At 35.5% G+C, this 27,947-nt stretch overlaps 1 protein-coding gene across 2 annotated transcripts; it reads right to left on the reverse strand.

Annotated features, from left to right (window-relative positions):
* LOC762987 (aftiphilin) lies at window positions 1-27,912 on the reverse strand. 2 transcript variants are annotated; one of them, XM_003730416.3, is made up of 8 exons: window positions 27,765-27,912; window positions 23,710-25,501; window positions 20,890-21,041; window positions 15,469-15,601; window positions 8,105-8,284; window positions 7,144-7,204; window positions 5,242-5,313; window positions 1-1,285 (listed from the first exon to the last, which is right to left on the reverse strand). In XM_003730416.3, exons 2-8 carry the CDS (start codon window positions 25,489-25,491, stop codon window positions 915-917), a joined length of 2,751 nt encoding a protein of 916 aa, XP_003730464.2. In that variant the 5' UTR covers window positions 25,492-25,501; window positions 27,765-27,912; the 3' UTR covers window positions 1-914. The 2 variants fall into 2 exon arrangements, with proteins under 2 accessions (XP_003730464.2, XP_001198820.3); XM_001198820.4 differs by lacking the exon at window positions 5,242-5,313 and having other exon boundaries at window positions 27,765-27,911.
* Window positions 27,913-27,947: the final 35 nt, after the last annotated feature.

A 27,947-nucleotide genomic window follows, 5' to 3' on the forward strand; every position in this document is an offset into this window, starting at 1 on the left:
GTCATGGGGTTTCTAACTGACCTAAAGGTTTATAATTATCATTGCAGCATGAGCTAAATTCAAGATTTTGTTTCAGAATCTGAGACAAAGTTACTGGACCCCTTTAAATAAATCACTGCCTGAAATAAGCATATGCTCCACTCTTTTGTATATCATAACACACAGAGCTAAGAATGATGAGTTGCCTTTGTCGAGTGGATCTCCTTTTGGCTATCTTTTCCTGCCATTTATCAACACATAAAAGGGTGTATATTTCAAAGTTCTTTGTTTTTCTGAAGGTGGTTTACCGCATCACGTTTGGACCAGGCTTGTGATGCTATGAGCAATGTCATGGGAAAACTTGAATACCGATACAGCTAGAGGCATCGGCATTAAGTTACCTGCAAGATGAGAGTCTTATCCATGGCCACAAACCTCCTTAAATCTCTGAGATAGATATTATTGCTTTCTGCTCCTTAATGGACATGATCATTGTAGAACATACAACCATGTATACCTCTATGTATTATATGTACCACTGTATATTTCTACAGTATATTAGTTTATTACACATGAAATATGTAGGATTGATCATGTGAATAATACAGTACCTGTATTGATTATAGTGATGCAACATTCATGTACTATTTACTGACATGGAGGTCTGCAAGGGATTTGAGATACGAGGAGTAAAATGCAAGACAGGGATTACTGCAAGTGTGATTACCGATCCCTTACCCTCACCACTTGATCTCCTTCCTCTAATCATTAAAACATAGAAATATTTCTTGCATGTAAATGAAATGTGTGTCCATGTTGAGTCATTTCAACTAGACCATGCCAGAAATGGGAGGGGCTTCCGTCTGTTTGTCAAGACATTGACTTGGCCCATCCCATGTTTGAGACTGCATCCTTACTGGCTACCTATCTGCCTGTCATGAGATTGACTCCGCCCAGCCGGTGCCGGGGACCGCATCGCTCTTGGCCAGTTTGGATGGAGATGCTGAGTTGGAGGAAGCGACAGGGAACATGAGGACCTTAGCCAGCATGTAGGAGAGATCAGGGAGTGAATCCAGGACAGAGTTAGCTTCAGAGCTGAGACCCGTCTCTCGCTTTGGTTTCTGTTTGACCATGGATGATGACGAGTGTTTGAGGATCTCATCCAGGGCGGTAGGAGACTTCTTCTGGGATGAGGAGGATGATGAGGATGATTGGTTGGAGGAGGAGGATGGAGTCAATGCTGGTTTGAGTGGAGGGTCAGATGGGCTCACTGCTAGGTCCAGGAGTTCCGGATCCACTTTTTGCACTGAGGATACAGATTAGAGAGAAGAGATGATACATATTGCAAATATAAATTTTAAAAACTTAACACAAATTCATATCCACACTGCAAGAAAAATCCACTTTTTTTTAACATCCTGAAAATGTTTCTGTTGTATAGATAAAAGTCATTATTTTCCTGCAATAAGTTGGTTATTGATACACATACATAGGTTTGTCCCACTGGCTTTCAAAATCATTTATTGATGCAACTTTCCTTATAAATAAGCTACGAGCAATTCTTTTGAGCAATTCCTTTTGCTAGTTTTATCACTTGCATCAAATTATCAGACATAGGCAAATGTAGCTGAAAATATGAATACTGAATAATGGAATGTGCAGAGGTTGAATATTAATGAGGAATCAAGATGATTAAAATGACCATCATGCACGACATGCACAGCACAATAGATGAACGGGTAGTTATGTTACATAGGAACAAGAATTAAGGGAGATAGAGATTAAAAGAAAGAGGAAGAAAGAGGGAGAAAGAGAGAGAGATAGATGGAGAGAAATGTGAGAGAGAGAGAGAGAAAGAGAGAGAGAGAGAGAGAAAGAGAGAGAGAGAGAGAGAGAGAAAGAGAGGGAGAGAGAGAGAGAGAGAGAGAGAGATTCAGAGAAATGTTAAAAGAGAGTGAAGGATAGAAGCATCACACCAAGTCGTTTTCTTGGAAATACAAAAAAAAGTACTGGTACTGTACTGGTCTTCCGTATTTGCACATTTACATGTATGCATGTGATCAGGAAGGCTTTGCTGTCGCATCACAATATTAATTAACACTGTAGCAGCTGGAATTCAATAACATTGTCACATTAATAACTTGAAGAGATATGAAGAATCAAAGGAATTTTATGTGGTATATTTCCTATAAAGGTCTGCAAAACATTGCAAAATCTGCACACTGGTGAAAGTATAGTGTGTATCATTGCATTGGAAAGAAACAAGATCGTTTACTTAAAATATAGAAAGAGAAAAATGTCCTGACAGCCATAAAATCAAATCATCCACTTTGTATTATCAATTTAGAATGAAAATGAAAGGGGAAAAAGCACTACCGGTATTCTTTCAAGAAAATAGAAAGCTACTGGCATGTAGTAACACCGATTTTCAATATCAATCAGTCCAAGTTGATAATTGCTTGTTGAAGAGAAGAAAAAGGGCATGCTTATCTAGAGAAGAAACAGCAGTCTATATTGGAAACAGGAAGTTCAGGACTTCACAACCCCATGTGAATTGCGCATAGACTAAATACCATTGATTTATTTAAATAATCTAAAGCTACTATAGCATTTACTCTTTTCAGCAGCAAAGCTCTGGGAGTCATTTGAACTTGTTTATAATCAAAATTTAACAGACAGAAAAGGGAAAGTCCACTAGGTCCAGCATAAAAGAAGACGTTTCAAGAAAATTTGAAATCAACACACCATTGTATGGTTCCTGTGTTAGCTAAATGTAAATAAAAGTGATAAAATCTACATATATATATATATATATATATATACATCATATACAACAAAATCTAAATTGTATTTGCATTTCAAAACCAGACAGTCAAATCTTGTCCCTGACCAGTTTTTTTGAAAAATGACAACATGTATAGCACCATCTAAATCATCCCCTAAAGTAAAATAATTAACATTTCACTATGTCATTAAAGGAAACCGAACCCCAAGTAATAATTTACTTATTCTGAGAGATTTATTATATTATTACCCATAAATCTACAAGATTCCCCATCAAAGTGTATGAGAGAGGTATAAAGCAAAAATAAAGTACAGTTTCTCAGCAGGACATTCTTGATAATGTGACGTACTATGCGAAGTCGTTTATCAAGTAAATGTATTCAAATTTATGGATGCTTCTTTCCCAGATGTGTGTGGTGATGAAGCATTTCATTCACCTGCTATTATCCTTTGTACTATAATTGCCAGAATGCAAATTGCATAAATAAGTTAATGCTCTTCTGGGGTGAAGGTTTCTCATAAATGAAATAGATTTGTCAACTGCTATGGTGAAGTATTTATAAATGAATTTTGTTACAATTGTGCCCCTATTATTTATTTTTCACCTAATATAATTTCTATCATCTCAGTTATCATTTTTTTAAATTGAAAAGTAAAGGTTTCATTATCGATTTAAAAATTCTTTCCAACTAAAGCTTGGTGCATGATACAAGTACAACTTCAACAGGTACGTCACATTTTCCAGAAAATGGCTGCACCCATATCATGCTGAAAGGCATCACATCATGCCAGGAATATCTTCATTTATATATATCTTGTACAATTTTGTAAGGAATATTGTACATCAAAGGGCAGGAATACATCTCATTTTTCAGAATACCTACACTTATTCTTTGGGCTTAGGTTTCCTTTAAGCTCTAAAAGTAAGGAGTTAAATTTCCAATTTGGACAATCAAGTTTTTTGATTTGCTACAACTGGTGTCAGATAATGAAATAAATCCATACACTTCTGCCGATAGGGCTGTTTCCAAATGAGATATCATGGAATCGGGCTGGCTCGGATACACATATAGATTCTTGTTACAGCAATATTAGGCATGTGTGACCTACTTTTTTTTTTGGTACTACAGTGCCCTCTCTTGTTGAAACCTATGTCGCTATATGAAGTCAGACATTGTAGAATTTGAGAGAAAGCAAACTTGAGGGATAGTGGCTTTTGAATATGCAATACATGTAGTATCTTGTGATTTGTTTTTAGAGTATGAAGTAAAGCAAAGCCATATTTGTGTCATTCAATTTCATCCCATTCACTATATCATAACACTTCTCAAGAGTACATTTTCATGGTTTATTATTCAAACAAGCGATCTGGATTGAAGGAAGGAAGAAAAATAAAAAAAGAGGGACTAGTGTTACTAGGATCACATGCCTTTGTATCCATTCAGCATGGTATTTCTTTGGAATTGAACTTGGATATGATCTGCTGAGAGCCAGAAGAGGATGCAATTATTTCTACACAGAGGTATTAAACACTCCTCTAGCTTTCAGCAGACAGGCAATGTTTTATGCTTGCCCCTCTAATTCCACTACATAAATAGAGGGAGAGAGAGGGAGAGAGAGAGTAAGAAGGAAAGGACTAGTACACAGGTATATCTTAGCACGATCAGCCTTGCTAGGACTTTGTACAACACCTTGTATTCCAGGGTAAAGGAGTGCATCTTAATTCTTGATTTTTCACTGTACATGACAGCAAGCACTACATGCTCATGAAATGGGACTGATTATGCTACAGGCTTTCAAGAGAAAGTCATTTTTCTAGGAAGGCGATTACAGAACAAAGTGAGCTCTTACATATCATGAAAGGTTAATATGGTCTTTCAATGTCTCCCCTCCCTGACTACTCTCTCTCTCTCACTCTCTCTCTCTCTCTCTCTCTTTCTTTCTGTCTTTCTTTCTCTCTCTTTTATTCTCTCTCTCACTCACTGATACATCCTGTCTTCAATCATCTTTCTGTCTAAATTTCCTTTAGTTTCACCAGCTTCATCTATTTCCCAAAAGAGAGAAAGGAAAAAAATTGTCTGGTGGAGAAATAATAAGAGCAACATAAAACCCACTGCAAATCATGCAAAAATAAATCCACAATTACTATAAAGTATGAATACAATAATGTGTCTACAAACTACACAAGTAGAGTGAGTTTATAATATATATGCAACTCTGTGAGAAATGAGAATAGAAGAAAAAGTATAAAAATCAAACTGAAACCAAACTGTACTGACAAAAAATGAGAGTGCAACAACATGCAAGCCACAAATCTGTAAAAACACGAAGACTACAACACTGTATCTACTCAAACTCAAAACAAGAAAAAGAAAAGCAACTAAAATCTAAGAAATCAAAGAACATGCACACTAAACTATATAATTAATATGGTCAGTTATCCTTGGGAGAGTGTCTTCTCAATGTTAGGAGTTTTACCTGATCTAGATTTATGTCTAGAAGACGAGCTCTTTCGCTCATTGGCGAAAAAGTCCAGGTTTAAGCTGTTTGCTGTTGTGTATCAATAAGAACCGGTTATAAGAGAAGGGAATGTAAGTGATCAAAAGGAGAATAGTTGGAAGGTCATGCTAAATGAATTAAAAGGGAAAAGAAGAAAACTATAATTGAACAAAATTCAGAGCCCCCTAATTACTTACCAATTTACAAAATTGAATTCTTTTTGTTTTTTACACCTATTTTTCTTAATCATGTTATTAATGTACACATACCATAATGTTTCATTAACATACATTTAGTAACGTTTTTTTTAATATAAGTTCTACAAATGTGTGCAAAAATTGGGAGATGGAAAAGTGATGTTGATTTGTATCACTGTCTAAACTGAAGATTTCTAGTTATTCTCTAATCACTAATGTTTGATCCAATGCACTTAACATAGATGCAAACAACCTGCATGTAGTATAACAGATGTATACCTTGTTTTTCTTTCTGTGGTGTCAGAAAATCAACTTTATATTGGACTCGGAATATGACATACCCAAATATATATCATTCTATGCTATACAATCCATTGAATGTATCATGTCCTTGCCTTTTCTGATGGTTTTGTTTTACATAAACACTCATCTTTATTTGATTTAACTGAATCAGATCACCTCTCATCTAGTAAACCAAAGCACTTGTATGACATGGTGTACAATGCTCCTATTTCCAACTTACATAATTCCATCTACACTGTACCAGAGAGTAGCTGAAATGACTGAATTTTGTTTATAAAAAAAAACCCTGAGACATTTTTATATGTTGATGGCAGCTTTTTTCTAGTCAGCAAAATTGACAGAATTCATAAATCTTCTTGAACATAAACCGTTTATGATATTACTGGCACTGCACATCACTGTCACCCATGATAGTCATGCAATGTTTCCTAAAGGCTAATTTATATGTCATGTCATATGCATCATGTACGGTGCTACCAGATGAATAATATTCCATACATAGTGCACCTGTACCTGCTAATTAACCCACAATCTCCAAACAGATAGGTGATGATTAGAGTAAACATCATGACCGTCAATTAAAGAAGGGACTTTGAACCATGGAAGAAAGAGTATAACCCCATTCATATAATAAACACAACCCATATTCCAAGATATCACTATGGTCATGAATGAATAGATCATATTCATATTTGCCCTCTGAATAAGCAAATTGTGACTCCCACAACATATTTTGCTTAACATACAATACACAATTTGCTTATTAAACATGGAAATCAAGTAGACTTTGGCAGCCAATCAGATAGTTTACATTGTAACTTCTTGAGTGTAATATGGCTTGATCCAATTTCTTATCGTCTCCTAACCAACACTGTATGATGCCAACATGATTTATATATAGTTCCAAATGGCATAAAGTTTATTAATGATATCAAAACATGTTTGTACAAATCCTTTTACATGAAAAGCAACCACAGCTGGATCAATCATGTTTACATGTCGGCATTATTCATTTATACATTTCAACAGATAAGAACATGTTAAGAACAAGTGTGGGTAGATATTATATTTAAAATGTGAATAATTAAAATATACATATATATATATATATACATATATATATGTCATTAATGCTGATTTTAAACAAATCTGATCCCTCTTGCTTTTATTTCCTCAGGAATTCACATATCTGGAAAGAAATTGGCCCTACTAAAAAACACCCTTATACCCTCTGTTGTATTGTATTAATAATGGATATAGTAGCACTAACAGGTTAATCAAACTGTTGCTCCAGTCAAACATGGCCACACCCACCCAATGCTAATTAAGGTAATGTGTTTACCCTTTTTTGTGTATATCAAATAGTTTAATGATGACATACCATCTAAAGGGTTAATAAGACCACTGTTGCTCCAGTCAAACTCGGCTTTGGGGACAGTATCCTAAGAGAGATAGAAAGAGAGAGAGAGAGAGAGAGAGAGAGGGATATTAATTATCAACACAAACTACTAGTATATGATGAATAGCCATGTGTGCTCTTCAGCAGGGATTTCATTACTTATCTACTTCCAATTTTCATAATCACTGTTGGATTATCAAATGTGAGATTTGTTTGGGATACAATATGTACATGCATGAGCCTCATAATACAAGTGACTGTTTCCATAGTGTGCGTTATGAATTTTAGATACTCTCATTACATGTACATTCTTACTGCATGTGAATATCATAGCTTTGTTCACTAGAACACTAGGAAAAAGAATACTCTATGGTTCAATTCATTCTCTCAATGATTATATTTAACCTGAATAATATTCATTTTACAAATCTAAGAATAGCAGTGAATACAGACACACTGAAGCTTTTTGTCTAGAACTCACTTTAATTAAACCCGAGCTGATCATGTGCTGTACAGGAGACATGATTTTCAAATGTATGTCAGTACAGCAGCAGTGCACTTGTGCATGTTGTAAACAAGAAATAAATCAGAGTGTGTCTAATGCACCATGAACTAGAACAAGACGACCTGAGGAAATAACTTGAGGGAGTATCCCAAGCGCTGAAATTAAATAGCCAGCTTATTACACTCTCACCGTAAAATTTAAATTATTATTTTGTGATCAGGCTTATTACCTTGGATCCAAATTAATATCAAGGTTATTTTGGTATCAGGCTTCTTTCCACGGCTCACAATTAGCGAGTCATTTTGAAATCACAGACTAATGGAGACACACCATGCACGCAGGTAATTATAATGGTGATAGCTGCTCCCGACCCCCTGGCTGTAATCTTTTCGGAGTGTTTGTGACTGTGATGATATCCTGAAGCTAGACATGTCTTACCTCGGTACCAGAGGAGTTGGTTGACGCCACGCCTGCATCTTCCGCTCCTGCACTGCTGACAGCATCACTAGCTCCTCCAGCACCTAGGGGTATCTTGTCGGAGCCCTCACCAGGTTTACTGGGTGTCAACATACCAAGCTCCTGGGCAAACAAGGGGCGTCCGCCACGCCCTGGTGGTAGCTGTAAGGTGTGAGGGGAAGGGGGAGGAGGAGGGGTGGAAAAAACATGTGACAAACGTGTAGCTTGCCAATCTACATTTCTAGTTGACAACTTTTTAAATAATAAACTTTTCAAAAATTGTGGGAAAAAATAAATATATATGTATATATATATATTATATATATATGCCATCTGTAGACCTCTCTCTCTCTCTCTCTCTCTTGTAAAGTAGTGTCTCTGTGCATTGGAGACATTTACCGCTTCATTAAAGATGCTCTTTTCACTCAATATGTATTGAAAACTGAAAACCTACAATATTAGTATTAGTAACCTTATCTTAGGAAACCTTAGTAAATATAAATAAAAATTGTACACATTTTCTTTTGCGACAACATCAACAAAATAACAACCTGCAAGAATAATCTTCAATAGAGCAAGAATCTGCTTTTACTAAAAACCGTCATCAAACTAGATTTTCCCCAAACTGGTTGTACCGCGGTATATGAAAAATATAAGCCGAGTAATAACAGGCTTGACCTTTAAATGACATACTGTCAGTTTGCTTTCCTTAGAAGCATGCCTTATTGAAATATATGCACAGGACGTGTACATCATTGTAGATGTTGTATCTGAGCCTTTCGAGGCTTAATAATATTCAAGTGGGTAAGTGTGTACTTGGAACATGCAGGCTATCCTTGTCTTTTTTTCAATTTTGTAAACAAAACTGTTAATTTAAAATTAAAACTTGAGACCTGTCCATTTACATCATCGATCTTCAGTAGATAACTAAAGTTCTATTTCTTATTCATTAAATAGAAACATATTTAGCAGTATTGTGGTAATTAATTCACATATATATTTCAGTGTACATATCACAGATGGCTTGAATCAGTGTTTCTTATTATGCAATTTCACTGTAACCTTCCCCAGCTGGGAATGAGGGGGAATAAAGAAAACATTGATTTTTTTTTTCTTTTCAGGATACAAATTATTGGCTCATATTTGTTTTTTGTTTAAAATATATTATGTTTTGATCCTATGAGACAATCAAGCTACATGTATAGACCTATATGGAAAGCTCGTCGTGTTCGACTCAATAGTACACTTGAATTTCTTCCACGATACATGTAGATCCCTGCAGGAGGGCATGAAGTACACACACATGTACTTGCAACTGCAGTAGTCATCTCAAACACACAGGAGCAGGCATAATGATTGGACATCTTATTCTAACCACTCATCTATATTCCCCTCAATACCTCTGGGTAAAGTAGTTGTTTTTTAACTGTCAAGATCTCGCCTGGACAGAATATCTGATTGATTTAAGAGCGATTCATCTCCATATTTCACCCTTAGCTTGATGTCAAAAGAGATCCACCCACATGTACATCCACAGCTCTCAAACATGAACATTTATGGAGAAGGATTCCTTTGTCGATAATAAAAATGTAAATGTGTTTCTATTGCATCAATATCCGCTAATTTCCACTGATCTATCATGAGTGGTGATATATCCAAGAGTTTTGACATTATCAGGGGATCTAAAGCAGAAAAAAAACTACTATAATTTGGAAGTCTAAATAAAAAAGAACAGAGCTGATTTCCAGGTCCAACCACAAATCAAACTTGATTGACACATTAGCAGAAATATTACTTCAAATGGGTAAGGGGAAGAATTTTAAACCCAATAAATGCAATATCTATTCTTCTTCTCTGCGTTTCAAGAAGCAGGCCTCTATAAACACTGGTATCAGTTGTTATTATTTAAGCACATTTAGCAAAACAGAATAATATTGAGTTAAATTAGTAAAAAGTTATCCCTAGCATATAAATACATCAGATATGAATCAGATGTACTAAAATTACATTTCTGTTCATGTCTTTTTAACAAGTGTTTCTTTATAAAAAAAAAAGACAAAATTAATACAAAATTTTAAAAAAGATAATTGATTGGCATACAAAGAAATATTGTGTATCTATACTTATTGCACATGCTTGTAGTTGCAGACAAAGAAAACTGTTATATAATTTAATACAACCAAACACACTGAACACTGAAATAAACTTCTGAATACTACAGAAAACATGAAAACAGCAGCAAGATTTTAAAATCATATCAGTGCAGGAAGAACAGCAAAAAACACAATGAAATCATTGAAGTGAAAAGATCCAGACAAAATGAAGTGAATAGTTTAATGGAAATGTAATAAAAATTAATATTAATTCTGTTTATTCTAAAATTCAGTGGCCATTTTACAATAAATAGCTAGCCATCCATATTCAATCGTAATTCATAAACCTATACAACTGACAACATACTCCCTACATATCATTTTCATCCAGATAATGTAACAAAAGCAATAGTTCTGTCAACACTGTTTGAGTCTGAGTAATAGTTAAGATTTTGATGCAATTTTCAATTCATAATGTCAACAAAACTACTAATATCCCATTTTTTTATTATTAATTCATTTTCATCTGATGTATAAACTGTATCTCATTACAAAAGAATTCAATTCATCTTTTAAACTGTGATGTATACGTTACCTGCAGTTTGTTTGTTTTTAATTCATAATGTCAACAAAACTACTTTTATCCCATTTAGAATGACTTAATTAATTTCCATCTGATGTATAAACTGTATATCTTGTTTCAAAATAATCCAACTGATATTACATACAGACTGCAATGTACATGTACCCTACAATTTGTTTGTTCTTAATTCATAATATCAACAGAACTACTAATATACTATTTTTAATGATTTATTAATTTTCCATCTGATGTATAAACTGTATATCTTGTTACAAAAGAATCCATCTGATATTACATACAGACTGCAATGTACAGTGTACATGTATCCTGCAGTTTGTTTGTTCTATGTACACAGACAATGGCCCAACAATCTTCAAATGTCAATCCAATAGAGAAATGGAAATTGAATGTCTATTTCTACCTAATATTCTAGGGCCTATCCACAACTGGGTTACATCTCAATGCAGGCTTGGCGGTGCAATGTACACACTATACAACTCTGAGGGACAATTTGCACATAATTGTACACCAAGCATAAAAATTGCCCTTCTTTGCTCACCAAAGCTTTTGGATGTATATAAACGAATCAGATAATGGAATGAACTTCACCCTGAACTCAAGTTGTCTGAATACCTACATGATTTAGGCAGATGTGCCGAAATGCCATATGCAGATAAGGGCATTGTATCCAAATTTGCTAAAAGGCTAAGTGCATGTAGAGTTACATTGTCCTTGTCTAACTAAACAAAGGATGTAAATTATTATGAAAAGTAGTCAAATAAATGTATTGCGTTATGAAAGAAAATCCTTCTGGATATAAAGATACATACTAAACATGTATACTTATGAAGTGGAATTCTTTCTCTCCTCATTCTCTCTAAATCTCATATCTCAGTCTCCCTCCAACTCTCCATCCTCTCTCTCCCTCTCCCCTCTCATTGTCTTCCTATCTTTCTCTCTCAGGACAAAAGAGTTATGGATGCAGTGCAGTCACGGTGAAGCACATCTTAAATTGGTGATATTGATCTATGTTGTATGCTCATAGTACCAGCTTCAAAATGTTTTTTAAAAAAACCAACCATGGTTAACACCGAGCCTCTTGGCAAAGCAATGCATCATTTATTTAGAACAAAAGTAACTTTCCTTGAACTGGTTGTAAAGGTGCATCTAGAGATCAAACTAAATATATTCATTAGTTTGACAAATGTTATAGCATGGTATACTAAAAGAAATGGGATGATTACGTTTATACATATTTAATTTTGAAATGTTGTCAAATATTACTTCTTGTCCCAAAGGAAATATCAAGTCCAAGCCCAGGGGACAAATGTTCGTACATGTAGACCTTGATGGTTTATGAGCTGTTTGCTCAATGATTTATAATACATGTTTAACTGTAGGCAGTAAGTTGCATCGTTCTATGATCAAGGACATTTGAAGCGAGCTGCATCCAATGTTCTACACATGTTTATGTACATGTATATGGAGACAAAGAATAATTGCTATTTATCTGTCTAGCATCTTTGTATAGTACCCACCCACCCACCCACCCATGGCAGTGCGGACGTATCATGTTGACATTTGATAAACAGGAACAATGCATCAAACTAGAAATTGATATTTCATGTTAGCTTTCAAGTGTAGGTCTAGGATACTGCCTGCATATATGGTATATACATGTAGTACCAATATATCTTCTTTTAATACTAACACTTTCTACATCGTATTAGTATTTGTACAATCAAGGGCAATGCCAAGTAAAAATGATGCCTTGTTTATTGTCCCAATTTATTTAATGAGGAGGGGTTCTATATTATTTGACAGTTTGATATATCCTGTACATACAAATGATATTGGGTCAAGAAGGACGTTGAGATATTCTAATCTTAGAGCCTGCATATATCTCTATTGCCTACCTGTATTTTTAGTAAGTATTAGGGACGGCGAGTCAGAGAACAGAAGGAAAAAAAAGGATCCCTTGCCTGCATTGAATGCTTTGTAGACATCAAAGTTCATTCTAATCATAAAAAGAAGACCCCCCCCCCCCCCAATAAAAAAAGAAGTATTTACTGGAAGTTCAAAAGTGCAACATGTTGTTCAATGTAGTACATGTACATACATGCAGGCCTACCGGTACATGTAAAATGTATACCTGTAGGTGTATTTGATTTTACTGTGTTTATTAGTAGGCCTGGTACATGTACACTGCATATTATTGCTTTAGACTGTACTCTTTAGCGAGATCTTCCATGAAGGTCATGCTGTATCACATATTCAATTTCCAATTGATTTTAAAATTAATGAAACATTTATTTATGCACAATTTCTTCCATTGACTATGATGGCAATGTAAAGTGTAGATGAAAGGAAAGGTAATGAAGAGTTTTCATAAATCTCAGAATTAAGGAAGGACATTTATGATGATATATCTAGTTTCACAACTGAATCACTCAATTGATCTCACAGATGAAATTATTTCTGAACAAGCAGTTTACATGTTCTGGCCGGTGAACTTAGATTTATGTTGATAAATTTTGTGGTGACTACAGTGAAGCCTTAATATGTAAATGGAAAGACTAATTAGTCTGGGTGAACATACAGTACATGTATATCCCACACCAACATGTGTACATCATCTACGTGTACATTATTGCCCAAATGCTTTCAAACTAATTGACATAAAGTCATCATCCAACGAGTCTGAATGAGATAGATGCCCACCCAAGAAACACAGATTCATTTGACCAAATTTTATTTTATTTTAGAAATAAATAAGACTTTGGGGGAAATCCTGGAAAAGAGGTATAAAAATCATTTACTTTGTGCACTTTCAACCCAATATGAACTCATAGTGCATGAAGACAATTGATGTTTCATAAAAAGATATGTGTCTACGTTAATACAGGCCAATATCCAATGGATATGTACAGCATGTAACACATATTATCCTTTGTCTCATATCTCACATTGTGTCTCATATCGTTCAGTCTTAGGGATGCTTTTGCATACATTACTCCGAGGCTAGAATTAAATTTGTTACCACGGTGATAATGCTCCATTGCGCAACAATTTTCTGCAATGAAAAGCATCTGGAGTGGACTTCCAGGTGATCAAAATAAGGTAATACTGTTGAGTCACATCAGGGAGTAGCGAGATGCAGTCTGGCTATATATTAACTGTGTCTCTAGCGTGCACATGTATGTACATGCAGGCCTAGCTACATGAAGGTAAGCCTAGAAGTCGACCTATATTGCCTAACCAGTACAACCTACCAATTAATATAAAAGGGTAATTGCACAGCTTATCAATAGATTCCTTGATATTTAATACCAAAATATGCAAAATACAAATTAGACAATACAACATGGCTAAATATGGATTGATTGATTGATTTTCTTCTCTTTACAGATATTACTGGCAGTGAAAATGATTTCCCTGCCAAGAAGGGTGTGTTTGAGCATGAGTAGGGGAAGGATAAGCTATTAAAAGGAAGCTTGTACAGAAGCAAGTTGATTAATTGTACCATTGAATGGCACATTTTTTTGAGTAATATTAAAGCTGAAACTATTACAATCCTAGAATTATGTGTTAAACTAAAAGCATACATGTACATTTCTTTTCCAACCAGAATTTTAAGGTACATGCAGGGGTGATAGTGAGCGTTAACAAAAAAAAAAAAGGTTATAGTGAGAGTTGAGTTAAAAAATTAAAAAAAAGTTGTATAAATCAGAGCGCTTGCGCAAGACGTTCAGGCAAGTCATGGAAATACGGCACTCCCCACATTTTTAACCAGATTTACATTGATCTCATGGACTGTCCATTATTGGAGAAAAAAAATTGAGACAAAACAAATCAGGGAAAAAGAAATAATCGGGAAACAGATTTAAATCAAATAATTATAAGGCCTGGGTATAAGTAATACCTACATTGTACACGTACATGTACATTTAAAATATCAGTCTTACAGATTACAAGAATCAAGATAATCAAGGTGATGATGAAATGGTATGCAGATAATGCAATAGAATTCTTATGGTAAATAATCAATAAATACATTGACTTACATTGATGTCAATTTGTCAACAAGTAATAGTTTCCAATCTATCACATCCCCCTACAAACTCTGACAACATCATGCTCTCTCCCCCTCTCTCTCTTTCTCTCTTTCTTTTAATCTCATCCTTCTCTTTTAATTTTCATTATATCAACTTCTATCCCTATCCACCTATCCCTATCCACCTATCCCTATTCACCTCTTTCTGTCTCTGCCTCCTTCTCTCTGTCTCTGCCTTCGTCCGTCATTCCCTCCCTCCCTCCCTCCCTCCCTCCCTCCCTCCCTCCCTCCCTCCCTCCCTCCCTCCCTCCCACCCACCCTCCCACTCATTTTATCAGAGCCATCTTTGTCTCCAAGTATCGATATGTGGAGTGAATATAATTATTGATACACTGAAAAATAGAGATACAATATTCGAAGGTGTGGAATAGGAGAAAATGTACATGTTGAGATTAAATGGGAATTCAGGAAGGATTAAATAATATTTTAGATAACATTTGAAACTTTTGATTTTTTTGGATTATGAAGGTATTTTGTCACGGCAAGTGCATATAGGCATGTTATACGGCCTACAAATAGGCAACAAGTTTACTGATGAATAATGAATAATACTTACAATATTTCTTGAATCAATGCCGAGAGATAAGTGAAGTTTTCCACTGTTCTTGGAATCATTCCAGTGGTATTTCTGAGCCATTGTATTCTCCATGTCACTGAGTGAAAGCCAAACCATACCATTGGTAGCAGAGCTAAAGAAGAAAAAAAACATCAAATATGAAATATCACAGTAGAAATACAGCTACATTTAAATGAACACATTAGCAAGAATTGCTAGAACAAGATTACTTTGAGCAACAGCAACATGTACATTTACATCTCCCAAGTTGTTCCTTTTCTTTTTCTTCATTAATTTAACAAAGATGAAAATTTGAATCTGTCTTTCATCAACTTTAATCTTCAAAAGAAATACATGTAAACAACAATCATGCTGAGTACAGCCATTACAAACATTTACATTACAACAATACAAGTTATCCTTCGATCATGAGTAAAATACACAACTGGTCAAATGAGGAAGATGACAAACAAATACCATCCAAAGTCAGACCACAAACTGATTTTCAACCTCCCTGGAGCTGTGAATAGGTTCAAATGAAGCTGTGATGTAGAACATTGAAGAATTTTTCCATTCTTTCCTTCATCTTGCTGAGTATAATATTACTCCTTCCTTCCTTCAGGCATCAGTGTAAAGGCCAGCATTCCTTGCATGCATCATGTACGCTCAATCCCTAAATGGAGATCGATACACTTCATGTATTTTTTTCATGCCATTTCCATCAAATATGGTTTCCTTGGCTTCACCTGCCCCCCCCCTCCAAACTCTCAATGTCAAAAATTATGTTTCACATGGATTAAATAGCACTCAACAATCCATTTCCAGGGAAAGGAGACAGAAAATGAAGCCATAGTGGGAGATGAAAAAGGTTGTAATGTAGCTAATGGCACTTATAAATGGATTCTAGTTTTCTGACGACTCCTCTTTAATGGGACATCAATCCGTATAAAAAAATGAATAATGATACCATGCAGGCATGTATTTATTTCTTCACTGGCTCAGAGAACATACCTACATGTACATGTATAGATGCATTCAAAGTACTTTTTTTAATAACAAAGCACATTTGTGCTCAATATAAAGAAAGTAAAAAAACACAAACAAAACTAAACAAAACTCGATTAAATTATTAAATTGACTTCCATTCCAACGTACCTACATGATTTATTGTTGGATAGCCATATTTGGATGATTTACAATGTTACATGTACACTGAGAACAAAGCATTTTCATTACTTATACAAAATTTATGTCTTTCATCCTTCAATCCTCTTCTTTCTTTTAAATCTCTTGTTTTCCCTTCATTCTCACCAATTTAGGGTGACAATTTAGATACATAGCCAATCAGATAAGATTTAAAATGACTGAATTTATTTTTGATCCCAAGAATTATTATCAATGTGCACATTATTTCAACACAGTCCATGAAACATTTATTTTCAAATGGCATAAGACTTCAAATGGCATGAGACTTTCAAACTTTGAGAATTAAAATCAATATATTTTAACACTAGAGAAAAAATATACAATGAGGAAGAAAAGGAAGAGTAAAAGAGAAAGAAGAAGAGTAAAAGAGAAAGAAGAAGAAGAAAAATAATAAGAAGAGGAAGACAATGATGGTGTTGCAGATTTGTTTTCTCCATGTCAATGAGATATAATAAGGTAAACAAACTAGATATGATTTTGATTCAATTGTTTTTATATATTGTAGTTTATTCTTATTTCATGTAGGTAAGTTTGAATAAATTGGTTTGGAATATTTGTTTACAAGTACAGGGCATAATTAAGATGAACAAATGTAGTCAGGCAGTAGCCATTTTCCTAACATTGTAACTTTTACCATTCCTATTTTCCTACAGGTCTGGTTGTAGATGTCCATTGTATGCAGAAATGTAGATTCAGATGCTTACAATAACTATCATTATTCAATTTTTAATGGAATGGGCCTCTTGCCTGCTTACGTGTACATGAACGCATACAAATGTGACAGCTTGCTTGTCTCATAACTATAAATCTGCATTTGAAATATGAGAATCGTTCCTCCAATAATTCAACATTCATGTGTGCCTATTCCCTTGAAATCCTCCTTGTTCATTCCACACAGACACATCTAATTCTCTCTATCTATTGCCCATGGCAGCAAAGTCACATTAACATAAGAACTGTACCTCCTTCGCATGTTGAAAGCTTTCTCAACCATGTACTAGAAGCTTGAGCTGGAGAATTGTATTATGCACTGGATTGTGCATACACCTGCAACGGTATCTCGTTAGAATTACGAAGTAAAACACTGAATAATCTAGAGGCTAGGGGTGTGTCCTTGGCATGATTTTTTTTAATGACCTGGTTTTATTAGGGGTGGTAGTGTGAAGATTGTTTTATCATATCTTTCTGTGCAAGATATTTTCAATTTTTAGCAAATTTAGGTTTTGTGGAATTACACGTTTTCATTCTTCATAGTACAGATGTATTTCTGAACTATACAAAGACATCTATTGCCAAAATGTAATACAATCAACAAATAATAAAACTGATGTGAATAACAAAGGGTCAACATTCTTGGAACCTGAAATGCAAACCCCAAACTACGCAGCCAGCTACGGCTGAATACAGAAAATACATGAAGATGGAGAAAAGCAATAATCTTAACCTGATTCAACAACATACAACATGCAGGAAAAACATGACAGGGACTTGTGTGTCTTCTTCTTACACAGCTCCAGACAATGATAACTGTCCTACCCACTTGTTCATATAATTTGTTCCTTGTCTGAGTGAGACATTCGTCTCTGTAAGACTAGAGGTGCATGGTTGCGATTTCCTATGCCAGACTTGATCAGGATTTCCTCCCTTGTACATGTATGTCTATATTTATGCTCTAAAACTTCTGAAGAGCTGTTGAGGCATTTTAACCAAGGCAGAGGGGTTTTTAATGGCAAGAAATGAGCTAATTGTTAAACCAGAGTCCTACATTTATATGATGTTTTAAAATCTTTTATAGTGATTTGAATTTTACCTCTTTTTACAATTGGGACCTTTAGCTGATCAGTCCTATCTAAAGGACTTGGTCACTGAAATCACTACTTAAGTGAAGGGCACTGGCACATCAAATTAGTTCACGAGAACACTGCTCCACAACTGAACCATTATGCCTCTATGTACTACAAGTATATATGTAGAAAAACCTCTTGTATATAATGAGCATGACATTTGCTTGCAGAAAACAGTCCCTGGGGAAAAAAAGATCCATCCTTCGTTCTAGAGTAATCTAGGACACTAGAGCTGATCACCTACATTCTAGAGCTTCTCATCAAAACATGTTTCTGCAAATGAAGATTCCCTTTCGTAACATTGTCTGCTGTCCTTATTATCTCTCATCACCTGAGGCAAGCAATCAGAAATCTCGGAACATCACGTTCCTGATTCTTTTTTATTGTTTTCCTCCTTTCTGGTTGAAATTATCAAATCAAGCTAAATCTCAATATCTGGTGAATCAAGGTCTATTATAAACCTATATTCCTTTCAATACCTTTGGCAATAACAATGAGACCCAAGGTATAATTTAAAGAAATTCCTCCTCTAAAACATGTGGTTGGAGCAGTGGTCTTGGAACAAAGAGATGATTTAACTCGGATTCAAAACCGAATCAGAGCTCAGAAGTGCCCCAGGCTCAGACATGTACATGTAAATTATTTGCTACACTGTAATTGGATTGCAGCTGTACTTGCTGAATATGCCAGGGTGTTCACTCGCCATCACAATAGGTTACACCACTGTTTTCATTTTGCATCTTTAAAAATCCCTAAGCATATTTTCCCCAGACCGCAATAATAAAAAAAGAAGGGTCTTTTGGTTTAAAAACCCTGCTATCTGTGATATTCTGAAGATAAGGTCTACCATAATTAACGGTGTATAAACCGCACCTTTTTGACGTCGAAAAAAATTCAAAGTGGGGGGTGCAGTTTATACACAAGAACACCAAAAAAAAAAATTTAAAAAAATTGAAGTTTCGATTTATGCCCCTCCACCTGGCGTTATGCCTGGCAATGTCTCCCAGCTCAGTAATTGATGTGTTGACTCACCACTCGGAAACTAGAACAACAATCAAATTTGTCTGTCATCTTGGTTTGTAAGTAATCTTTCTGATAGATCTCAATATGTAGTTTATAATAATTATTCCTCCAATTTTTCTTCTATTACACAGCATACCAAAAGGTTCTATCCTAGGTCCTCTACTGTTTTTTAATTTACATTAATGATCTTACACATTCAGCTGCACTTCACAGTTAAATGAAAGGCCTTCCCGCATGGTTTTTTTTAACATGAGGGCGGTTTATACACCGTTAATTACGGTATAATTTTTAAATTTTGTTCTGATATCTTCTTTGAAATTCTATGAGGAACCTCATGAAACAGTGCAAATAGGAGTGTCTTACAAATATTACTATCTACAATTTCTCTGATATCAAATTGAATCGGGTGTTTATTCATTTATTGCATATCATTCCTGCAAAGTAGAAGGTAGTTTAAAATCGTGGTACAGTCAGTCACCTTCTATACAGAGTGGACATTCAGGGCTTAGTTTACATGGATACAGTGTACTTGCTTTTTTAGCATCTCAGGCTAAATAAATACAAATCAATCAATCCAGAATACTGGTAGTAAGCTGGCATATGCCCGGCAACTCTATGGGCCCTTTCACATCAGAGGGAAAAACATATTAAAGTGATCAAAAGGGAAATATGGGGTATATATATATATTTATATAATAAACAAAGAAATGTGGATTTTGAAGGGAAGAGGGTAATTGCATATGGTTATTCACATGGTGAGTTATGCTTAATTCTTTGACTGTTGACTTATTTGATTTTTTTCCTTTCAAATATCACATACTCATTTGCTTCACAATTTACATAATTTGTATATAATGAAATTTCATATCAAGAAAGGTAATTTTTCATATCATATACATGTATGTAGGTGTACATGTACTTAACTACTACCTGTATGTCATATGAAATACTGTACATTGTTTTTGGTCTGTACAGGGGATATGATATGGAGGGCAACCTCAATTAAGGTATAATATGATATTGGTCCATAACTTCATGAGTTTGGGACTTCAGATATATTGTAATGTTAAAGTATTTTTTATAATTATGCATACTCTTAAGGTCTGAACGGATAAAAATAACAGAAAGAAAAATAAAAACACAACAAGATATTTGTTCTTACTCTGTTCTTGTAACAGTTGTATTATTTGAAGTTGTATTTTGAGACCAATTCCTAAAATACAGTCTAAAACCTTATTCCTATGAATCATTCAACAAGCATCCTAACCATCTGTATCAGGTATGGAACATTTGAGCAAGAGTATACATACTATAGGAGACAGACACAAAAAGTGTTGCTGTTTAATACCTTTTGTCTGCTTTGGCTTTAGCTGGTACCGGCTCTTTGACCGTCACAATATCTCGTAGGACTTGCACTGGTTGGTTGTTTGATGTTCCTGCTGCTACAGACCCTGGGAAGCAGGATTTGAAGAGCCTCTCCACCCTTCCACCAGGAGGTACCTGAAACAAAACACATGATGGTATCATCATCAAACAACTGAACTATGGTCCTTCTAACATCCAGGGATCATAAGTTTAAGCAAAGTGCCATCTACACTGTAAACACCCCCACCCCCTACATGTAGATGAATACAAAGCATTTGAGAGAACTAGTTTAATGCTAGAAAGTACAGCATTGTACATTTTTTGATATTTATGATGCACAGCTAAATAAAAAGATAAATGAAAAATGAAAATACCTACACATATGGTCAAAAATGATGAGAGAAAGAAAGCTGTACTTACAGCTCTCAATAATTTTGAACTGAAAGCAACGTCTGCTGATGAAGACAACTTTGATGAGAAAAATCAGCATGCAAATTAAGATCCAAATTCTGCAGATGATTAGTTGTGATTGTGTATGTGTAACCCTCCGCTTAGAGCCATCAATAAATGGAGGTGGCGTTAAACTTGACTACTATCTGCAGATCTGGCTGAATAACAGGCACTTTCAACTGCAGCTGCAATCTGTAGAGTAGGTCTACTATTCTCTATGGAAAAGCCCCTACAGCTCAAACGACAGAAAGAGGATTTCTTTTCCCATCAAAACGAGCACTAGAAATCCATCTTAGGAGTATGAATGATAAATAGGGGTAGATTGCTTGGCTGCAATCCCACCAAATAGGCCGTCGTAATATCCTACATGTATGTTAAGTTAGAAAAGTTGATGGAAGAGATCCCCCCTTCCATGAATATGAAATCAACAGAAGAGAAGTCATTTGGAGACAGATCTCGTTACTTATGATGAGGGATGCTTCTGATTTGAATAACCAATAATCATTATTTCCATCTGAGATGGAGATTGGAATGGGAGAAATTCAGAAATTAATTATCTGTCCACAAGGATTTTCAGGGGATAATAATGTCACATCCGCAGGACATTATAACATTTAACATTTATGGTAATCAATAACGTAGAAGTAATTTTAAATTGCTTTCAATTAAGTTAAACTAGAATGATGTACATGTACATGTATAATCTTACAGCAAGAAACAGTTGCAAAAAAATGTAGTACCGGTACCATAAGTAAATGAAACATACACTTCTTGACTTATTCAGTATTTTGAGACTGAATTCATTAATTTTGTGACAAACTTACAAAAAGGTGATAATACAGTATGTCCAGCAAACTATTAGTGTACCGGTACACATTTTGCAAATGAAATTTGTTAACTAGGACTACATGTTGACTTGTAAAGTAGATTCAATGTGATTCATCAAGCAGCTGTTGCAACCTACATAACACGTACTTCATGCAAATTATTGATTTTTAAAAATTAGGGCACTTTTCACTACAGCACCTAGATCAGTAGATCACACACATAACTGACAGGATATATGAGCAAGTTTATATGCAAATTTTGAATCTTTTCTTCTCTGGAAAATGGGAAGACTTCCAAGTTGTTGTGCATACATTTTGGAAAACTATAAAGCCTTGTGAGAAACCCTTTCAATCTGCAGATACATGTAAGTTCACAACAGGGGGGGGGGGGGGGGATGCATAAAGTTTGTGTTTTTACAGCAAAATACAAATTAAGAATATAATGTAATATACATTTATTATGCTCTCCAGAACATTCATGCAAATACGGGAATGAATAAATACCCTAAGTCCCTAATATTTAACAATGACAATTTTTGATAAATTTGTATGATCAAAATGCAACACAATGAGAAACTATGTTTGGCGCATACAGTATATCAGTTAACAAGCATACTCTAAAAGACCCCCATCTCACAAAAAACCAACAGATCCATTAATTTGATAATTATAATACATTGGCAAAACAAGACAGGAAGGGATTGTGGGTCAACTCAAAATAAAGTATTACATGTACATGGAGCTCATACATGAAAATTTACACAGGGATGTTGTTCATTACTAATTGCTGCTACCGTATCTTTCTTCAATCTGTCATGTAAATGTACAGTACCGGTACACTACATGTACAGTATGCCTAATTGGGGCATAGCATTGACAAGAACCCTTCTTTCTTTTGTTTGAGTACCTGATTTCATTTGCAATTTCACTTTTCGGAATCAATTTTGTGGGTACATTATTCATGGGTAGGAATGAATGGTGTGTATGGGGGGGGGGGGGGGGGGGGGTAAAGTGATTCATACAAGTTCATGTACAGTACATGTAATCCAACTTTGGCAAAATCCTTTCCTTTAGTACAGTAATAGTATATCTGTAAAGCGCTTATATAGACATTGTATCATTAGCGCTATATAAAAGCTGAACATTATTATTATTATTTTAAATTGTATTTGCCAAACATGAAATGTATGTTTCATGTAACAGTACTGGCACAAATTGAAACTACACATGAAGCCTGAAAGGCATTCTCCAAGATATTTAGCCCCTTTACACAGTGTATGTTAAAGAATTATTTTGTGTCCCTGGTTAAATAGCTATAAAAGCATTTAAACAATCTATTTAGCATCAATATGACTGTAAACTACATGTGTACTGTACATGTATGTACAGAGTAATACCATAGGAATTCTTCGTGCAGCCTTTTCAACTTGACCCCTTGGAAGATGTTATATCACCTCCGAACGTCAATATGAATTATGACTGTGTAAGGTTAACAAGCAACAAGCAATGATTTTAGAGTGACTCACCTTTGAGGAGACACTGCCTGTTCCTGACTGGATTGTCGTGCTGTCTAGGGAACCTGACACAGTCCTGCTGCTCCCAAACGATCCAAAATCATCACTTTTTGAGCTTTTTGTATCATCCTGACCCAGCGCTGATCCACTAGTCGAGCTGAATGTTCCAAACTCATCATCATCTTTTGAGTCCTCAGTAGAACCAAACATAGAACCAGGATTTGATCCAAATGTTCCAAACTCTCCAAAGTCTTCTGCTGCTCCTGCAGGGGCTGGGTTTTTGTCACCGCTAGACTTGCCCCAATCGCCATCACTTTTGTCTTGTAATTGTTTGCTAATTTCATGTTCACTTGTACTCTTGGTTGATGAAAAGTCTCCAAAATCATCAAAATCATCATCATCTTGCCTACTGGATGGAATCGCACTGTCAGTGCTTTCTTGCTTAGCATTGCCAAAGTCTCCAAAATCATCATCATCATCATCACATTGCACTGTTGTTATATTTTGAGGTGTTGACAAACTATTTGTAATATTGCCACTGTCAGATTTGTGTAAGCTCTCTGAATTTGAAAGCACCTCTTTCCCTGTATTGTCTGAAATTGTTGGCTGAGTTCTTGCTACTGATCCAAACTCCCCAAAATCATCACTTTCTTGGTCATTGATGGACGAGTCTTCTGCAACTGGGTTAACAGTGTCCGCCGGCTCTGCCCTATCCATCCCACCCGAGTGCTTTGTATGACTACCTGTAGATGAAAAGGTATCAAAATCACCCCATTCATCATCGTTTGCTGTATTTGGCCCGTTATCTGACGACCGACTGTTTGAATCCTCTTCACTGATAACATTCTCTGAGCAATCATCTTTGCCTTCGGGACTAGAGTCTGAGGGTGTCATGATACTGTCAATCCCAGAATCAAAAGTTTGTCTGTCGCTTTCTTTGATGAGACTGAGAGATCCTGTTGATGGCTTCTCTAAATGAGCAGCTGAAGAGTCACTTTCTCTCCTTGTAACCTCGCTCTCATCATTATCTCCCATAGTGTTGTTGTGTTTATGGGATGGTTCTGGGTAATCTAGAGAAGACTGAGAAGGAATTCTTGACTGAATGTCTGAAAGCATGCCACCTTCATTCTGATACACTGCCTTGGTTCCTGCGTGTGGCATTTCAGAATGGGGATGAGTACTGTCATCTGAGTGGAGAGCTTTATCAGGAGCTTTATCCAAATCTTTGTCATGCTTTTCTATACTCTGAGGATAATGTGCATTATGTGATTCACAATTTTCATGAGAGTTGTTCTTATTGAGTACAACGGATGATGAAACTTCACTTTGCCTACCATTGTCTAAATATGACCCGTCGTTCTTATTGGATTCTCCTACAGGGTTACTCTCAAAAGCTGCAAAATCTGCAAACTCGTCTTCCTCATTACTCTCATTGCCATTCATAGAGTGTCCTCTAATATTGTTATTCGTTACAAGCCTATCATTACTGTTCTGCTTATCGTGACTGGAGCTGGATGAGCCGAAGGCTGCAAATGCTTCAAAGTCATCATCATTGTTGGACGGATGAGAGTCATCGGTTGGATGGAAGGGATCTGTTGGATCAGATCTGATGGGCTCAAAGGACCCTTTCTTTGTACCAACCCACTTGCCTGGAGGAGAGTCTAGACCTATGGGTGCGCTGGAGAAATTACTGAATTCATCATCATCGTCATCAAAGTCAAACGCAACATCATCCATCGGAGGTGGTGAAGCCGATACCATTGGTATGAAGGTCCCATTTCCAGATGTCGCCATCTTTTAAACACTAGAGAGGAAACATAGGTAAAATACATGTAGTAAAAGTGCTGTTATATCCTGAAGAATAGAAATCAGTATTTCATTCACATGTTTACATGTATTTGGGTTAGGGTGGTCCACAAGGGATTAAATAAGTAATAGCGACAGGTTAGAATTTAGATTTTACAGGTATGCAAATCAGCAACCCCTTGCAATCCATGGTCTTTTAAACTTTTATTCCAATTTATTCATATGATCAAATTATACAAATTTGATAATAAACATGTATATGTACATAGAAATAAACAAGTTATGAATATGATTTGTTTGACGGGAGTCCAATCAACATTTGAAGGTTCATATTTGAATTGCAATAGTCCATCATTTAAGTTTACCATTGGTGGTGGTGTTAAGATCCTATCGATTATTCACACACCATACTGAGCCACACATGGCTGCATTGCCATCCTGGCTGTTTATTAAAAGCTGTGCTATTGATTCTCAAAATTTCAAACACCACTGTACAAAACTCAAATGACTTCACTCACAATCGGTAAAATCTAAAATGACACATAAATAGCAGTAAAATACAATTTTTCAACTTACAGATGTTAGAAAGAATAATTTAAAAATTCAAATTGTAAGTCTACTGTCAAACTTGCTGATCTGCCACATCGTCTTCATTGTGTGCATTAGTGTGCAATAAGTGTATTGACTATTTTTGTGGACAATTGCCGTCTCTCTATGCTTTGCTGGAGTGTACAGAGCTTAGTTTTTGTAACTGTCCTGACACTTTGGACATGAAATATTTACTTCATTTTGGGTATGTTTTAGTAGGGTATCTCCACGCCAGAGTTACGGGTCAAATTTTTGATAGACTTCTGGGGGCCGTTTCTCGAAACCGTCATAATTACAAGATCAACGACATCTCGCCACTGTCACGCAACTTGTCAGCTAAGTGTTTCACAAAGCCGTCTTTGCCAAGATGAGCAACAACTTTTGTGACAATGAGTTGTCACTGCTCCGAACCTGTCATATCTTTTTAATTGCTGTAAAGCGCCATCACAAGTCAGTTTGTTGCTATTCCATGGGCCGCGAAATGTACGATTAGTTTCACTAACATTTTGAGAAAAATATAGACGAGTTCGGTACGTAATATTCTGGGATGCAAAATGCAAATGTAAAGAAGTGATAATACAAATTATACAGAAATTTTAAAAAGCATAATATAAAAATTAAATCACAAATCGTTAAACTATAACATATAAATAAAAGAGAAAAGAATGTTACACACCGTTTTCTATAGTCGATCCATAGTCTTTTCTTAGGATATCATCATACCTTTGGGGCCTATGTGCATTATTATTCCCTCTCTAATTACTTCTTCCAAATTATATTTTCAATATCAAATCAATTATATAACGAGTATTTATAAGACTCTAGAATAAAAACTGTCTGAGAAAAGGTATTTTGCCTAAAATTCCTCGTCACAATAAACAAAAAAGTATGCATTGATAAACTATCACATTACGGTATCCTTCAACTAACTTTTGATTCGACTGTCAAAAAAAAAACACTCACCGGTTTTTCTTCAATTTAAGAATCTTTACAGAAATATGCAAATTGTTTGATGATCTACATTTGATAATGACACTATTTATTATTTATTTAAGGAGAATTTAAATGCATATATTTCTTTTTGAACAATTTTAGCCCCAAAACTTGTTTTGCCGTAAATCAAATGGATCGTGACAAAGACTATGTTCTTGAGCTGCTAGTATCGCGATATATCAATATCATGTGTGTCATGGCTTTGTGAAACGGTTTATCCACTTCATGACATCTCCGTAGGTCGGCGACAAAGATATGACTGTCATGCATGGAGTTGGTTTCGAGAAACGGCCCCCGAACTAACAGGTCTAGATCTACTCAACTAGCGCCCAAAAAATGACTAAAAAATGTCGTTACTTTCTTATTGTTTGTGTGATTTAATTCAAAATTTCACCATTCCGGTTTTTCTTATTTCTCCACAAAATAATGAAATTTAGGTTGGATTACCCACGTAAGTTATAATAATAAAAACCCAATTAAATCTGACTCACTCGCACTCATTCTCTCACAATTAAATACATTACACACAGAATGCATGCAATTTGCAGTTGACATTTCGTTCACTCATTCATTCGTGGTCACTCCGCCGGGATACGCCCGCCAGCTGGTCATGTTTTCATTCTTTTCTCATACATCACCCACGAAAATGATTATAAAATGGTGTTTTCATGAATGCTTACATGGTTGTGATTCTCCAAAACAACGAAACTCTACAAGGAACCGAAGAAAACACCGGAAAAGCATAAAAACAAACACACCAACTGTGATCCACGTCTGCTTCGAGTCGTAGGCATTTTGATATTTCCCCTCCCCCCAACGCAGAGGGCGTGAATAATGGGGGTTCGGAGATATCGCGCTAGCGC

Source organism: Strongylocentrotus purpuratus, unplaced genomic scaffold (assembly GCF_000002235.5).
Source record: "Strongylocentrotus purpuratus isolate Spur 01 unplaced genomic scaffold, Spur_5.0 spur5_scaffold_5, whole genome shotgun sequence".
NCBI classification, from domain to species: Eukaryota; Metazoa; Echinodermata; class Echinoidea; order Camarodonta; family Strongylocentrotidae; genus Strongylocentrotus; species Strongylocentrotus purpuratus.

Coding starts and splice junctions, on each gene's coding strand:
- LOC762987 (XM_003730416.3), bottom strand. CDS start 25,491: ATGGCGACATCTGGAAATGGGACCTTCATACCAATGGTATCGGCTTCA. Junction 8,285..15,468: donor GCATTGATTCAAGAAATATT/GTAAGTATTATT, acceptor CACACCTTACAG/CTACCACCAGGGCGTGGCGG. Junction 1,286..5,241: donor TAGACATAAATCTAGATCAG/GTAAAACTCCTA, acceptor CTGTATCCTCAG/TGCAAAAAGTGGATCCGGAA.